The 18,454-nt window shown below is 33.7% G+C and overlaps 1 protein-coding gene across 1 annotated transcript; it reads right to left on the bottom strand.

The window, feature by feature from the left end:
- LOC147065232 (uncharacterized) lies at window positions 1-6,969 on the bottom strand. Its single transcript, XM_085956386.1, has 6 exons — window positions 6,577-6,969; window positions 5,913-6,062; window positions 3,801-3,963; window positions 1,874-2,161; window positions 713-800; window positions 1-337 (listed from the first exon to the last, which is right to left on the bottom strand). The coding sequence occupies exons 1-6, from the start codon at window positions 6,847-6,849 to the stop codon at window positions 151-153; spliced, it is 1,149 nt and encodes a 382-aa protein (XP_085812512.1). The 5' UTR covers window positions 6,850-6,969; the 3' UTR covers window positions 1-150.
- Between the last annotated feature and the right edge of the window lie 11,485 nt (window positions 6,970-18,454).

Genomic DNA, 18,454 nt, shown 5'->3' with positions numbered 1-18,454 from the left:
ATTTGCATATTGTGTCAATGCAATAAAGTAATCATTAAAATCAAAGCCACTGCAAGAATAAGATCACATACGAGTGTAATATTTTAGAAATAGTCAATGATTTGAACTCATAACATGTTCTGTTGTCTAAAAATTATGTAACATTGTTGCTTAATTTAATTTGGATAAAACCCCCAAGAGAAAGATAGTCACTAGTCCAACAAATATGGCCATTTTTACTTTTTCTTCGTTCTCCGGATTGGACCAGCCCATCCTTTGGAGAACGGTGGCATCTTGGGAAGGCTCCATCAAAATATGCGATGTCACAGCAATCGCTTCTTGCAATGCTTTATCCGATCTGTAGAAGAAAAGAAGAATAATTAGTATCGCCAGTTCAACAACATAGATTAAATATTATTAAAAATTGAATTCGATTATGGTGTCAAAGTGATAATTTAATTATTAGTGAATTTTGTTTTCTAAGGAATGTTTCATATTCAATTTTGTGACTAGAACAATTTTGTTATCATATTTTGCAGAGCAATGTGATTTGTCAGTATTAGTTGCCTATATGGGAGTGTACTTAACTTTAAGGCAACATTATGTATCCATCTTTCTCGACCATTGACTTACTAATGGCAATTGAAGAAAAAAGAGCTAGCTTTAAAAGACATTAACTTGATTGTGTATCTAGTGTGAAATGCTAAAAAATGTAATGATTTATTAAAGGTACCTGGCACTTGATGCAGTCGCTGCTACGATAAGGCGTTTTGTTTCTCTGAATTGAACATCGAGTGACTTGTCCACATGCCTTATGTGTTCTGTAACAAAATTAATAAATTATTAGATACCGCCAATTTCATTGATGCAAGTTCTTGGTAGAAGAGCATCATGAATAAATATTCACAATTTGTATTTTTGTTGGTTATCAGTCGGAGAACAGGCAAACATACCTTAACGGACAAAATCGTCTTTGATTTAAAAAATACAACCCGTGGAAGAGGTATGAAAAATATTTTTTTGTTGGTTATTAAACTAATACATAACTATTACGCACAATGATTTGTACAGTAAAACCTCGTTAATACGAATTCTACGGAACCGAAAATTGAAAAAAAATTCGAATTACGAAATATGAAATGTATGGGGGAAAAACGATCATAGATGTGCTTACCAAATTTCCGATACAATTCTTTCAAATTAAAATCTGTGCAAATACCATGCGTCATTAATCCATTAATTGAAGTTACCAAGTAGCTAGAATTATAGAAAAATATGAAATATTTTTTAATTTTCTAATTTGTCAACACAATTGTTTGGCATTGGTTCTCTCGTAAAACTATGTGAATAGACAATCAACAATTAAATACCTACAGCCCTGAAACATGTGAGTTGCAGTTGTGCCTCTGGTGACATACTGCTGTGTGTGTCAATGGGGTCATAAAATGTCAGGATTATTTCTATTACCTTCATAAAATAAGTAATTTATGTTTTAAGAAAAGTATGTCACAATTTTCATTGACTGCTCATGAAAATAAATAGTGTACTCTACTACGATTTATTGAATATTTTTATGCGCCAGGACTCTTGAAATCATTTCGAATTAAACCAAAATCATTCAAAAAAACGTATTTTGCTCCTCCTGTAAAATTTGTTCTGTGAGGGTTACGCCATATTTCCTAAACACAGTCTAATTATGAAAATAATGTTCAAGGGACTTTTATTTTGAATTTCGAATTATCAGTGTTCTTATTAATGTGGTCAATCAGCTGCTCGGAACATAATTTTTACAGGGCATCGTGAAATAGTCTGCATATGTTATGGGTGCTGCGAAACGAAGATCTTTGAAATTTTAGCATATTAGAAAAATCAAATATGTTATCATTATTTTTACCTAATATCGTTCCTTGGTTATGGGCCAAAGCTGCAACCCTTGTCTCCAGATCTCTTAACTGTTGCATTTTAGCTGCCGATTCTTGAGCTGTTGTTGCTGCTGCTGCTGCTGCAGATGCGGCAGACTGTGCGTACAGTCCTGGCTGAATGTTACGCAATTGCTTCTCACCCGCCCCAACTGTCATCAGCACGTTGTTTGATCGTTCCATTTGTTCAGTTAGCATATCGCGAAACTCCGCCATCTTTATTCTATTGTTCATTGTAGAGCCGAGGACTCCAATTGCAGTACCTGTTTATTAAATTTATTTATTATTTCATCGTAATATTACTATCGGAATAATCCTGCCTATGCATCTTGCAAAAACTTCACAAATATTGCGTGGATAAGCTTGTAATGCAGTGGTCTCCAACCTTTATGTTACTACGCCTCCCTTTAAAAAAAATCTAATCTTGGCGCCTCCCCCCCCTTTATTTCATTTAATAATACAGACACTTTTTTAACACACAAGTTTTTACTACTTACTTATATTAAATTAATTTTTTAATAATTTTTTTTTTCATGCGACGAATGAGCTTGTTTATTACCACAATCAATTTTAATAGAAGTCAACCAAATTCATCATCGTTCATTGACAAAAATTAATGGATTCTATCATGGGCTCCACATTCTGAATAGGGCCCACAGGCCAGGATCTTTCACCCATATATTTAAAATATTTAATAGCCCCGAAACAAAGCAGCGCCGCAGGCGACTTTTTTTACTAATAATAAAATAATATGAAAAATGCATTAGCAAACTAACCAAGAACTCAGGAAATAGATTTTTGTTTGCTTCAATATATCTGGCGTAGAAATCATTTAAAAGTGGAGACATGTATTATTGTTATATTATATTAAAGAAATCACGTCAAAAACAATTAAAAAAAACAATATCACACCCTGCCTACACGCTTCAGTTGACACTTTAGCTACGAGTGACATTTAAATTTGAGGTTATTGTTTTCATGCAACCAGCGGTCGTTTTGTGCATTACCGAAACAGAGCGTTTGCAAAAGCGCCATTTTTAAATTTCTCCGCTCCAAATATTTTTTAATAGGATTTAAATATATGTATTATGTATTATATATTAAAATAAACATTCATGCACTGAATTTTCACTGTTACGTTAAGATATGAAGTTTTATTTATTTGTAGATATTATGGTATAAAAATTAATTTATTAAAAAATTTTGGCGCCTCCCCTGGCAATAGATCGCGCCTCCCCTGGGAGGCGCGCCTCCCAGGTTGGAAACCGCTGTTGTAATGAATAGTTTAAATTCATAGAAGAAAAAAAAAATATTCACAGCAAGAACACATTATTTTATTAACAACATTTTAAATCCTAATTGCTTTTCACCCTCACTACTCACAATTTTCCATTAAAAAATCCTACCTCCTCTATTAATAAAATTGTAAGTTGTAAATTATATCAACTCTCCCTTTATCACATTATATACATGAAGCTTTTTTTCCTAACAAATAATGAATCAATCGAGAACAATACCTCATTTACTTACATAATGTTGAAAACAGGTAAGTATTTAGAATTTACAATCGTATAATAATTATCTTTGAAGTAGATTTACTCAACATGGTAACCGGTGCACTTGTATTTGTTTAATCTTCAGCACCTTAATTATAAAATTATATGAATGTAAAAGTTTGGTATTTATGATTGATAAAGCTTACTATGTATGTGAGTGCAACACATGTTTTTATTTTAAGGGAAAGTATCGTGGTAAAGAAGATAAATTTTATAAATTATCTACTCTAATTTACACCAAGTAAACGCTAACCTCTTGAAAATAGTTATGACAGAATTTAAACTAAATGAATTGAATATAATACTTATACCCATAAATTGTTAAAAGACAGCCTTTTCTACTCACCTATAAGTGACGCAACGACGTACCAGTATTTGTTTCTATCAGCATGAGCCCGTTCTCTTTCATGACTAAGTTTTACGGCAGCCGACATTGTGCTGAACTGCTCCCTCTCTTCTCTCTCTATTATAGAGAAATCTTTCCGCAAAAATTGTTCCTCTACAATTATCTATGAGTAAATCAAAAAAAGAACACATCATTCCAACAGACAATGGTATCAATACCTACTGAACAAAATAATCAACATCTTTTTCAGGAGACAGTAAAAACCGTATAATAAGTTTTGTTAATTAAGTTTGAAATTAAATAAAGAAAAAACTGTTTATTCAAAATGTTTCTATGGATTCATTTTTTAAATAATTATATGTGTTTTGGGAGCAGGAATTTTACACAGAGGTAGATATTCGATACCTAATACTAGTGTTTTTCAATAAAAATCAAATTTTTGACCAAAAAGGGATTTATGGCTTTTACAAGATACACCCCCGATGTAATATAAGTACATATTTAACATTTGTTAACATATTTTTTACCTAGGTATTCATTTATATACTTTGTACAGGCCTGAAGAGGCTGACACAATTCAGGTCACAAGTAACAATCACTACAGAAGTAAATAATGTTTTCTTAATTACAGATAATTAAATGAAGTAATTCGATTATGCAAAAAAAAAATTTAAAGGGTCTATAGTCCGCCTCGAAGAGTTTTCTTTATGAGACATGGATGCTAGAGACTGTCTTCTATAAGCTGGCGTGCCGGTTTCCGCCCTGCTTCAGTATCCATCTCGTTCCCTCCCATTGAAAACTTGCAACAGTTGAATGCGATGGCACAGGGCTTGCTGTGTGACGTTTACGCCAGTTTATAGAATACAGACTCTAGTCACTTGCTCAACATATTAGGTCCGTGCTCTGAATCCAAACAATATGAGAATTCGCACCACGAGAGACCTACAACTTACACTGGACAAGTTACAATTTGTCCATCGTGAGCTACAAATTTAATTAGCCATACAAGATTCACAAAGGACTATGCTACTGGTTAACCCTCCCTCACCGGCGGCTCTCGTGGTGCAGTGGATAAGGCGCTGGCCTTCCACCCGAGAGTTCTGGGTTCGATTCCCGGTCATGACAAAAACATTTATGTGTTTTTCTCAAAGCCTGGGTGTTTGTGATTGTTCAAAATTACTAACAACCACCTTGTACGAAAAAGCAAGGATATGGTTATTAATAATTCTAAAAAAAAAAAAACCCTCCCTCACCTTGCAGCAGTACTAGACTTCCATGCTGCTGGCTTTTACATTGATATTATCCATGGCTCTATCCGACTGACTTTCTCTTAGGTATGCTGACATACTATAGCTTAAACTTTAGAAGGGATCTTTATTTAGTTACATATTTCTTCCGACTTACAGTTTTATAATGGAAACTCTGCCATTCTTGGTAGTATTTGTTGTGTGTCTTTGATAATTATCTTAGAAATCGGGGGCATCCGTTGTTTGTATTCCCAAGGTGCAAAACTACCCTGCCATTAGTAATGCCAATTGGGAGGGCAATCAATAACTATGTTTAATCAGATCGCTTCGGTTATTGAGGGTGAATTAAGGTGGATGGAGTCGCGCGGCTTAAGCGTCGTGGGTCCCAGGTTCGAATCCTGGGTCTGGCAAGTACACATATTGTTTTTCAATTTGTGTATGAGTCAGAGTATGGACCTAATAGGTTGAGCAAGTGCCTGACATCCATTTCTCGTAAAAAAATTAAATTTGTTAAAACAAATCTCCACTTTGTGGAGGCCCATATATGATCTTATTAGGATCAGACATGGTCGAATAAAATGTTTTATAAGTTTTTAAGATAGGGTCTATCAACCTAGTTCACTCTGTGTGCTTCCATGTACTTTTATTTTTATTATTCCATTATTGAACTTATTATTTACTCATATTACTTACCCTGTATTGTTATTTGAAAATTAGTAACACTTACTTTATGTTATGTCGTGAATGCTTTGAATTTATAATTTGTCATGTTCTTTATGTGTAAAATAAATACATTTGAATTTGAATTGAAGGAAGCAGTGGGGGTTTTGGCATTGAACCGTGGGAGAGATGACTAGTATGTTACCTTATGTTCATCGGTGACTAGCTTTAGATATTTTTCATCTCCTTTGGGTGTGCTTTGCATTTCATCGTGGAGTTCTTTGAGCCGTCTTTGGATGCTCATCAATTTGTGACCAGCTTCGCGACGCTGCTCTTGGGCTGCTATGAACTTTTCCTATAAAAGATAGTTTAAACACATTTAGAAACGGAGTAGATATTATTTTAGACATTGATACGAGTGATAGGCGATCGTAAACTTATGACCGGGAGGTACTTATTTATTCCATTCAGTAAAATATATTTTACTTAATCCTATCTGAGTAGAACACCAAATAACATGTCAATCGTTATTTATCAACTTTTTTTAATAAATTCTAATTCTAATCTAAGAAAAAATCAGGGGTTGCTTGCATCCCCACGGGTTGAGGAGGGTCCCCTATAGTAAACGGACATACAGTACATATCCTATGGGATGGGAGTACCAAAATATAATTTGTCCAGACACCAAATAGTCAAAGGCCAGCCCAGTACGTACACGACAGGTACTAAAGTGAACTTATACGAGGTTGACAGGTTGAACATTCCTGACAGAAAGTTTATAATATAAATTGAGGAGGTAGTCTGAAATCTTATGGGAACAGGGAGAACTTAAGATATGACAGCAGCTATTAAAGAAGGATATTACTAACTTGTGCTTCGACAACAGTCTTCTGCAGCACCATAATCTCGTCAACTCCAGTAAATTTTTCATATCGCGTTATTAGTTCTCTAACTTTGTTTTGTACCATTTCATCTGGCAATTTCAGCGGCACCGACCTCACAGCGTTCATCCCATCTTTGATCGATGGAATACGACTCTTCAAATCTTCTATTTGAGCCGCAATTTCAACTTTCCCATTTTTTAGGTTAGTTTCTGCAGATCCTCGGAGGCTGCTAAAGAAAGACGTGATTCGTTTGGCCATCCTTTCATTTCATTATTTATCAATATGATAAATAAAAATATTTCAAATAAAATGTATACTGTTTCGGTTTTATCAATATATATTTTTATAATAATATGCAATTGATAAGTTACGCGAACGATTGTAAAGTGTTTGCATATGACGCAATTTATATTCCAAAAATAGACGTTTTGTCAAAAGTCACGGACATAATAGATAAAAATAGATTTAAATTTTTATAATATTTATGTGTACGTCTGCACCTTTTAATAATATCTGTACCATACGATGTATTCTTTTCAGTCCTAGCATTCGTAACCGTAAACTGAAATCTATTTGAAATAGAGTTATTTTTAAACGAAGATGTAATACCTATTTTTATTATAAAAACTAAAAAATGATCGGAAAAGGCTATTGCAGATATTTAGAGATATATGTAATATTTATCCAAGTATGCTTACAAAGTATACTTTAAAATACGTACTATTATATATGGCAATATTATGTTTTCGCGGACGTCAAAGTCAGCTGTGAGCTGGGAAAAGTAAAATTATCTCCTATATATTATTATCCTACAATTAGTCTATGATCCTACAGCTTTCCCGGGTTTTAGCGAGCGATTGTATGTCTTATTTGTGATGTCCGATGGGTTCAAAAAAATAATCCGTTCTCGAATCGTTTAATATCATAATTTCACAGTTGACACCCGCTGGATTAATTTTATTTACAGTCGATTTCGGTGATTTTTATTTACTTCCCAATACATTTTCGAGCGACATGCGACTTTATTGACCGGGCACTAGATTGGGAAAAAAATCACTTACTTGCAACACTGATTTAATATCATCCCCAATTTTAAATTAAAATACGTTTTTGACAAACTTTTCTTAAACGAATCGACAGATTTATATTATATTTTATAGACATATTTTATTTTATTTATTAATGTTCCCGAGACATTTCATTCGCAAATTTATTCATAAGGTCGTCTCAAAAATTATACCCCTATAACCTAAAAATATCCGTATCGACCAATTATTGTAATTGTAATCATTATTTACGTTAATTACTTAATAATCATTATATTTTTAATGTCTCTATAAACGAGTATGACAAACAATCGTCATTTTTAACACTGTTCTTTAAAACAAAAGGAAATGATATTTCATATTATTAGGCAGGATATAGGTAGCTGATGTCATAATAATAATAATCTATATACACTTTTATCATTCATGACTTCTCACGATTCCACTGACACTTTGTTAACTTTCGTGACTTAAAAATGTATCCTGTTATAATAACTGAACACATTAAAATCGTTTATTCGTAATAACATTTATACAAATTTCCAATAAAACTGTTCATTTTATTATCCGGTTATCCGCGCGCATTTCAGTACTATGCAGTGTTGCCATCTTTTTCTATGGTGATTATAGTACAAAGGCGTAAAAATTATAGTATTTCTGAAAAAAATATAGTACAAGAACATTTTTAGTCTTGAATCCCTTAAAATTATAGTATTTTGGCATATTTGGCGTAAAACTATAGTATTTTCCATTTTTCGCCAAATCAAAATTATAGTATTGTACTATAATTATAGTACGGTTGGCAACACTGGTACTATGCGATCAACCCAGTGCTGCCAAGTCAAAATTTAAAAATTCAGTAGATAGACATGGCAACACCGACTATGCGATCAACCCAGTGCTGCCAAGTCAAAATTTAAAATTTCAGTAGATTTTGAAAAAAAATTCAGTAGATTTCATAAAATATCAGTAGATTTTGAAAAATGTGGTTTATTAGATATGATTTAAAACAAATAAGAATAACAATAACTAATAATATTAATTTATTGTAAACAATGATGATATTTATGGGTAAAATGGCGCTCTTGGGTAGAGTTACAATGCTTTTTATGTCAATTTAGAAGTGTATAACATCAAAAAAGGTCATGCGTAAATCATTTCAAGTTTATTATTAAAAGAATCATCAGTTAATTTACAATTATGGAGAAACACAAATATCAGTAGATTTCTTGAATTTCAAAAAAAAATCAAAAATTCAGTATATTGGCAAAAAATATCAGTTGATCTACTGAAATTTCAGTAGACATGGCAACACTGGATCAACCATAGAATATTATTTCAAAATTTGATAACGTAACATTTTTTTATGGCTGTTAAATGATAATTTTTTAAACCAATGAAACTTATATACATACAATTAGCTCATATAACCCAAAAATATTTAAAAGGTATTCAACAATAATTGGTGTTATACATATTATTTAAATCATTATCAACCAGGATCAATCCACTGCTGGATAAAAGCCTCCCTAGCTTGATTCTACTCCTTTCTGTCATTTGGATTGCTGTATTTATCAAAATCGGTGATATAATATTTATCTACATATTCATATTGTTATCATCATCATCATTAACCAAGATCAATCCACTGCTGGATGAAGGGTTCCTTAGCCTGATTCTATTCCTTTCTGTCATTTGAATTGCTGTATTTTATCAAAATCGGTGATATTATATTTATCTACATATTCATATCGTTATCATCATCATCATCAACTAGGATCAATCCACTGCTGGATGAAGGATTCCGCAACCTCATTCTACTACTAGCGGTTTAACGAATTTGTGATATTATACCTATTTCTATCATCCTTATCAACATCGACCTGAACCAATCCACTGCTGGATAAAGGCCTCCCTAGCCTGATTCTATTCCTTTCTGTCATTTGAATTGCTATATTTATCAGTGACATTATTATCTACCTATCTATATATAATGCCATTATTATCACGAGCCTAAATAAATCCACTGCTGGATGAAGGCCTCACTACGTTGATTGTATTCTTGACAGTATTGAATTTCTATATTTATTAAAAATGCTAATGTTATTTATCTATTTATTCATATCGTCATCATAATCATCATCATCATCACCAACCAGGATCAATCCACTGCTGGATGAAGGGTTCCGCAACCTGATTCTACTACTAGCGGTTAAACGATTGCTATATTTATCAAAATTGTTGATTTTATATTTACTCATTCATAATATCGTCATTATCATCATCAACCAAGATCAATCCACAGCTGGATGAAGGTTATCTCAACCTAATTCTACTCTACTTGGTCATATAAATTGCTATATTTTTTAAATTTGTGGTTTTATATACCTACCCATTTATATCGTCATCAACCTGTATCAAGCCACTGCTGGATGAAGGCCTCTTTAAGCTGATTCCACATCTTTAGGTCTTATAAATTCCTATTCCTATCAGAATTGTTCTATTCCTCTCAGATATAATATGTATTGCTTCATTGTTTATCAACATTTGTCTCGATATGAATGTCCCGCACCGGGAAACTATATTGTTTAAAGTTAATTTTTAATTCAATTTTTGATTTTTTAAATATTATTCTATGGCTGCAAGCATTTATTTTTCATAGACAATGAAACAAAATAATGTTTAAATTTATTTTTTACACTGCTAACCTTCTTCTATTATAACTCAATGGGACCCGAAGGAGATTAATATCACGTTATATTGGATCGCTATTTATGATAATCACATAATATATTGCTTTATATTCGAATGATTGAGATGTATACTTATTTAGCATATTTAACTGCACATACCTACACATATATTGTGTTAAAATTAAAATGTCAGTGGTAGCAATTGGCGATTGCCAGCCGTTCTGCTAGGCATAGCAGCCTAAGGCGGTGTTAGACGATATTGTGAAGGCCAGACTCCTGAATAGACTACGCATATGAGTCCAAATTTATATTGGCAGTAACGATTTGTAAATCGTGAAAATGACAAATCAGCGAAATGTCAAACTGTCTGACGTTAATAAAAAAACCCATCCCGAAAGGAAAACTATGGCGCTATCTATGCACACTTCACAATTATATTAAAATCCAACACCGGCAAGCCGTCTGCAAGACCTAGCGAGACAGACTGGCGACCACCAGCTGGCTCAGCTAGTCTCCTATATATTATTATCCTACAGCTTTCCCGGGTTTTGGTGAGCGATTGTGTGCCGTATTCGTCATGTCCGATGGGTTAAAAATAAATCGGTTCTCGGATCGTTTAAAATCGGTTTTCCATAGTTGACAGCCGCTTGGTTAAATTCCACCAAAGTCGGTGATTTTTCTTCATTTCCCGATACATTTTCCAGCGACACGCCACTTTATTGACAACTGATTGGGAATTTATTTTTTCACAATGTTTGCAACACTCAAACCAACTCACCAAAGATGGCCGCTTTAAATTTAAAATGCGTTTTAACCGATATATACAATCAATTTTCACAAACTAATCATAATAAGATTAACCGATAAACATATTAGAACTGATTTATTAAAATTTTTATGAATTAAGTTCTTTGTTTTAAGTTAAGTTTCTACACCTCTGATGGAAATCTAGTCTTTTGACACTACGTATTTATCACGCTATATATACTAAACCACATTATTTCAATTGACTCACCACATATTTACTTATCCGATGCATTCGAGTGACTATAATTCGAAGCGAGCACAATTTTATAAATACAGTCACAAAAAAATTACTTTTAAAAACTACCATCCGTCATTTGTTGTTTATGTAAAAAACGACAGGTGATATTATTTACGTCTCATAATGATTTCAAAAGGCACAGTACTATATTATAATAACTCACATTTATAACAAGTACCCATAGATAACTATAATTATTCAAATAAACAATAACATTTATACGAATTCCGATTAAAACTGATCATTTCATTAAAACGCGGGCGCACGACATATCGGCGTTTTAACGATACCAAGGAATAACATTTCAAAATTTGATGTCACTTTTTTTTGTACGGCTGTTGAATGAAAATTTTTTTGAACCAATGAAACTTATATACATTCAATTAGCTCATTATAACCCAAAAATATTTAAAAGGCATTAAACAATAATTGGTGTTATAATACACATATTATTTAAATCATCATCAACCAGGATCAATCCACTGCTGGATGAAGGGTTCCGCAACCTGATTCTACTACTAACGGTTAAACAAATTTGTGATATTATGCCTATTTCTATCTTCGTTAGCAACATCGACCTGAACCAATCTACTGCTGGATAAAGGCCTCGCTAACCTGATTCTATTGCTTTATGTCATTTGAATTGCTGTATTTATCAAAATCGGTGATATTATATTTATCTATATATTGATATCGTTATCATCATCATCATCAACTAGGATCAATCGATTGCTGGATGAAGGGTTCCCTAGCCTGATTCTATTTCTTTCTGTCATTTGAATTGCTATATTTATCAGTGACATTATTATCTACCTATCTATATATAATGCCATTATTATCACGAGCCTCAATAAGTCCACTGCTGGATGAAGTCCTCTCTACGTTGATTGTATTCTTGACAGTATTGAATTTCTATATTTATTAAAAATGCTAATGTTATTTATCTACATATTCTTATCGTCATCCTAATCATCATCATCATCAACCAGGATCAGTCCACTGCTGGAAGGGTTCCGCAACCTGATTCTACTACTAGCGGTTAAATGATTGCTATATTTGTCAAAATTGTTGCAATTATATTTACCCGTTCGTAATATCGTCATTATCATCATCAACCAAGATCAATCCACTGCTGGATGAAGGTTATCCCAATCTAATTCTACTCTACTTGGTCATATAAATTGCTATATTTTTTAAATTTGTGATTTTATATACCTACCCATATTGGATCGTTGTTTATGATAATCACATAATATATTGCTTTATATTCGAATGATTGAGATGTATACTTATTTAGCATATTTAACTGCACATACCTTGTATTAAAATTAAAATGTCAGTGGTAGCCAACGGTGGTTGCCAGGTGTTCTGCTAGGCATAGCAGCCTAAGGCGGTGTTAGACGATATTCTGAAGGCCAGATTCCTGAATAGACTACGCATATGAGTCCAAATTTATATTGGCAGTGACGATTTGCAAATCGTAAAAATGACAAATCAGCGAAATGTCAAACTGTCATGAATAATAAACCTATCCCGAAGGGAAAACTATGGCGCCATCTATGCATACTTCACAATTATATTAAAATCCAACATCGCCAAGCCGTCTGCAAAACCTTGCAAGACAGAGTGGCGACCGCCAGCTGGCTCAGCTAGTAATAATTATTGGCAATCATACATAAAAATCATTACTGTCAGAAATCGATACAGTTAAACAAAATTGAATGTCGGTAACTGCGACAGTATTTATAACAAACGGTTGCTTACTCTGATATGAGGTTAGACGAAGCAAAGTGATAAAGTGAATGGTGAAAATGACAGTGCGGTCCCGATCCGGTGATTGCACAAATCTTCAGGTTTGACGTCTTTTTTTTAGTTAGGTTAAACTTTAATCTTTAAGTTAGATATTTTATCGTATGTCAGTGGCGCACCCAGGGGGGGGGGGGGCAGGGGGCCTTGGCCCCCTCCAAAATATGAAAATCATCAGAATGATTTTACACATTGAAATCGAAAGCCAATAAACTATACATTGGGCTTAGACAAACAACACGGCAAAAAATGATTTGTAATTCTCCAGCACCCTTTTTACTAAAATTTCTTAGATTTTAATTTCTAACACAAAAATTTCGAAACACTAATGTCAGGTTTTTTTAGAAACCCGTTCCCTAATGAAATTCTCGGTGTCCACCCGAATTCCGGAGTGGTATAGGTCATGGCTGGGGAGGGTTGACAGGGCTCTAACCTGGGGGCCCGGGCTGTGGGGGGCCTGGCGTTTCGGGTTGACCAGATAAGTGAGATAAACACACATCATAAATTAGCTTTATTAGTAAAAAAATGTCGCCTGCGTTGCTATTATACTTCATGACTATGAACATTTTAATTTATATAATTGTCCAATATATTTTCTGATTATTATGTGTCGATACTCGACAGCTCTATTATTAAAGTAGATGTATTGAAAATCGCCAATAATTCACTGTATAAGTACCCTCAATTTGAACTAAAACACAATTTGAAAAACGTTAATGTAGTAGTTCACACTGCCTTTAATCTAAGCGGTGGATAGGGGGCCCTTCAAATACCCTAGCCCAGTGGTCGGCAAACTCATTAATCAATAGAGCCAAATATCAACAGTACAACGATTGAGATTTCTTTTGAGAGCCAAATTTCTTAAACTTAAATTATATACGTACCGTCGTGACCCCGAGCTTCGCCTGCAGTACCTTACATCGCCTATTTTAGTTAAACCTAAAAATTACCCTTCTTTCTTTGACAATGGCATTCCTACTATCTTTCCAAAGATATATTTTTTTATAGTGGTAATATTTGTGCCAAAATTTGAATCTAACTTCATGTGGATGTGTCAGGAAAACACGTTTGTTTGTGATGCGGGAGTGTCGAGTTACGAATTGTCTTACAAAAATTTGTCTGTAAAAAGAATCTGTTGAAGGTAAGTTATTATTTTTGTATTCTATAGGTGAAGTTTTATATTTATAAATTGAAAACATTTAACTCTATCTTTGATTATAGGCATTTAATTTGAATTAATAAGAGACTCGAGCCTTTTCCCGCCAAAGTGATCCCAGCTTCGCCTACGCGTAGGGTTGGCACCACCATGTGTACTTTTTATTATTTAAATTCCATGAATTATGTTTTTGAAATATCTGTATTAAAATAATATGTCTGAATGATCTTGTCAACAAATATTACTTATTAACTACATAAGTATATTTTTTGTTTCAGATAAAATATTCCTTGCGAAGAAAATGTCTAATAAAAAAAGAAATTACACCACCAAACACGACGAGGAGATGATGAATATTGCATTAGAATTAATGCGAAATAAAAAGTTATCGTCGTATCAAGCGGAAAAACAATTTGGCATTCCAAGAAGAACATTGCTGGATAGGCTACATGGTAAACATGTAAAACCAGTTGGTTCTCCAACCCGTCTTACTCAGGAAGAAGAAGACAAAATTGTGAAACTTTTAATTGCTGCTGGGGATTACGGTTGTCCACTGACTCTGCTGGACTTAAGACTTGTGGTGCATCGATACCTATTGTCCAATGGGCGACAATTTTTATTTGATGGCAATCCGCCAGGGAAAAAATGGGCATATTCTTTTCTTAAACGTAAAAAAGTTAATTTAACAACACGATCCACTCAAAATATAAAAAGATCACGCGCCGAAAAAAATTCAAGTGAAATCGAAATGTATTTCAAAAACTTGAAAGAGACATTGAAAGATGTACCACTGGAAAATATATTAAATTATGATGAAACCAATTTGGTGGATGACCCGGGTGCGTCCAAGTGCATTTTTCGCCGCGGTATTAAATATCCAGAACGTGTAGTGAATTACACAAAATGATCAATTTCTGTGATGTTTGCCATATCTGCAGGTGGTGTTTGCTTGCCACCGTATGTGGTTTATAAAGCGGAACATTTATTTCACCAGTGGCGAATAAATGGACCTATTGGTCAAATTTCCTGTCCATAAATCGGATCGCTTTTATATTGGGCAAGTGATTAAAAAAATAAATGAAGCTTATACGATAAAATTTTTGAGAAATAAAGGAAGAAACAGATATGGCTGGCCGGTGGTAGATGATATTTGTCAAATTAATAAAACCGATATTGTTTTGGTTCTAAGCGAACCGAAATCACATCCCAGAGGAATTTTGATTTTTTGATTTCATTTTGGAAAAAATTCATAAATAACTATTAAAATTATTCCACATTAGTTTTATTGACAACCCTGACAGAAGTTTATCTAATGTATGAAAACACGCCAGAACAGGTTCGGTACTTCGCCTACTACCAATATCTTGCTAAATTGAACCTTATACACCCATCACTATGGTTCATATTGTTTTGAACACATCTATTTACTATTAAATCTTTTCCTTTATTTATATATATGGCTACATTTGAAAAATACAACGCTGGGCGAAGTTCGGGTAAGTACACCATGCTTCGCCTGGTGTCTTTCAATGATCAAAAATTAATGTTTTTCCTACAAAATGTGAAATTTCATGTCACTTGTACAAAATTGACAACGCAATACTTCATTGGATATAATTACTAGTTACGAAAACATTTTAATTTTTATGATATTACGCAAAATCCCACTAAAACTAGGCGATGTTCGGGGTCACGACGGTAGGTAGTATGTAGGTACACTGCTAATTTACTTAATAAACTTTGGTTAAAGTTTTAAGTCCTAATTAAATTATAGGTAGGTATACTGAATAAAACTGAATATCATACGTAATAATGATCTTATTTATAAATAAAAATTAAATTGTAAGTCAGGTAGGTATCCATAAAATTGAATCATCACAATGACTGACAAACTCAATGTGAATAATGACCTTGCATCTCCTTGTAAAGTTTGGGTAAGTCAGGTTCATATGTTGTTGATTTAATTTTAAGCACGATTCCAGGTTCTCATCAATAAATCGATTTCTTAATTTACTCTTGATTTCCTCTCTTGGAAATCTTTTTACTAACCACAAAACTTGCAATATTAACATTGTTGACAGATTTTATTCAGTACCTAATTAAATACAGAACTTTTTTTTTATTGACTTTTCTCCTCAGCTGCTTTCTTCCTTGCATCATCGACAGAATATTTAGCGCAAAATTACGAGTTTTTAGTTGTATCTTTCTAAATTTCAAAGCGCCAATTTTTCCCGACACATAAATACAGGTCGGTAAGCCATTTAAGTTTTGAATAAACGCGAAGTCTCGGTCTATTCAACATTACATTTACGGTTATCCTCTTCCATTTTCTTTGCTTCTTCTTTGTAGCCATGTCAAATATGGCAGAGAGCATCTGTGGCAGAGCCGCACTCAAGGGGCCAAAGAGCCGCAGTTTGCCAACCACTGCCCTAGCCTGAGGGCCCGTTTCAGGATGTGGGGGCCATGGTGTAGGTATACCGAGTGCAATAGACAAAAGACCGATAAACGAGATAGTAGGCTGTGTTGTATTGAGTAGGTTGTGTATAATTTAAATGCAATAATACTTTTTTGTCCATTTTCGATTAATATGTTGGAACCTCAATATTGAAAGACCAAAAATCTACGATAAACATTCGGCGAAAAGAACGACTATACCCACTACGGTGGTGGTGTAAATCAAAAGAACATTTTTTTCGGTGGAATTCGGCATAAATATTGTAGCTCTAGACCAGTGTTCCCCAAACTTTCGACATCTGTGTACCCCTTCTATAATTTTCGTAACACTGAATACTCCTCGTGAAAGAAAAATACATATAAGTACTTTAATAACAATCAAAATATATTTATATATTCCTTTTGTAGTACATAAACAAAATAATAATAAACGAAAAATAAAATTCATTCATAATAAATGCGATATGCGATGCATGCGATAAACCTTCTAGCATGGATATTGTATTAATGATAGTTACACCAGGCGTAGCCATAACCCGGTGCAGCGCATACCCCCACCAAACTCTTCCAGTACCCCAGGGGGTACGCGTACCACACTTTGGGAAACACTGCTCTAGACCAAGCGGGTAGCACAGCCTATATTATTTAAGTAATCTTTTAGCATACTAGGTACACATGTCCAGCATGGTCGCTGTTCACTTCCAATCCGCCAGTCGCTGATGACACGCTCAACGGTTACCGCCACTATGCCTCCAATTTAATAAAAACTAGGAGAAACTGTACAAATATATCGCCGTGTATTGTGAAAATATGTAAAAATATTTATATGAAGAAGAAAAAGAGCCTATGGGACTAATTTACATTCTCCTCCTTGGCCAACCCCCCCCCCCCCAATAATAAATCCTGGGTGCACCACTGTCGTATGTCATAATCATCGATTATTTAAGTTATCATTATTTACCTCAATGCGCAATCAAATAATGTAACTTAGTTAAAAAACAATAAATTTATTTTTCATTAAAAGTTATACAATCTGGTTTGGAGCATAATTAATTACCAATGTTACTGTGTTCTTTCATCTTTCGAGAATGTCCCTTGTCTCTTAAAGTGACAATGTTTTTCTCTAAATATTATTTACGCGAGTCTTATAACCAAAAAAAACGTAGATATTATATAAACAGTGACAACGAAATATGTCAGCAACTGTACTATAACATTCAAGTACGACTGTAACATTCAAGCCTAAAAGCAAAATGACAAACAATACCCACCCCTAATTGACTGAAATAAAAGCTCCCTCATCGATCACGTGTAACATTGGCCTTGGGCACTGCTCACATGTGTATGAATAGAAAAAAACGCAACTTCCGTCTGCAATTATTCATTTCAGTTATTATCCTGTGTAGAAATGGATATTAGCCACTTGGTTAACCTATTAATTCCATACCATCCATATTATCTAAAAAAAAAAAATTAAACCATGTCTGATCCTAATTTGATCATATTATTATGAGCCTCCACAGTGGAGGTTTGTATTACTTAATAGATTTACTAGACTATTTAATAGACTTAATAGAAATCGATGTTAGCCACTTGCTCAACCAAGGTCCATACTGTGACACCAAACGCAAATTGAAAAACAATATAATATGTAAGTATTTGC

The sequence above is a fragment of the Rhyacophila brunnea genome, unplaced genomic scaffold, assembly GCF_057557595.1.
Source record: "Rhyacophila brunnea isolate RB1 unplaced genomic scaffold, BYU_Rbru_1.0 scaffold_6, whole genome shotgun sequence".
In the NCBI taxonomy this organism is placed as follows: Eukaryota; Metazoa; Arthropoda; class Insecta; order Trichoptera; family Rhyacophilidae; genus Rhyacophila; species Rhyacophila brunnea.
This window is presented reverse-complemented; position numbering and strand designations above follow the sequence as displayed.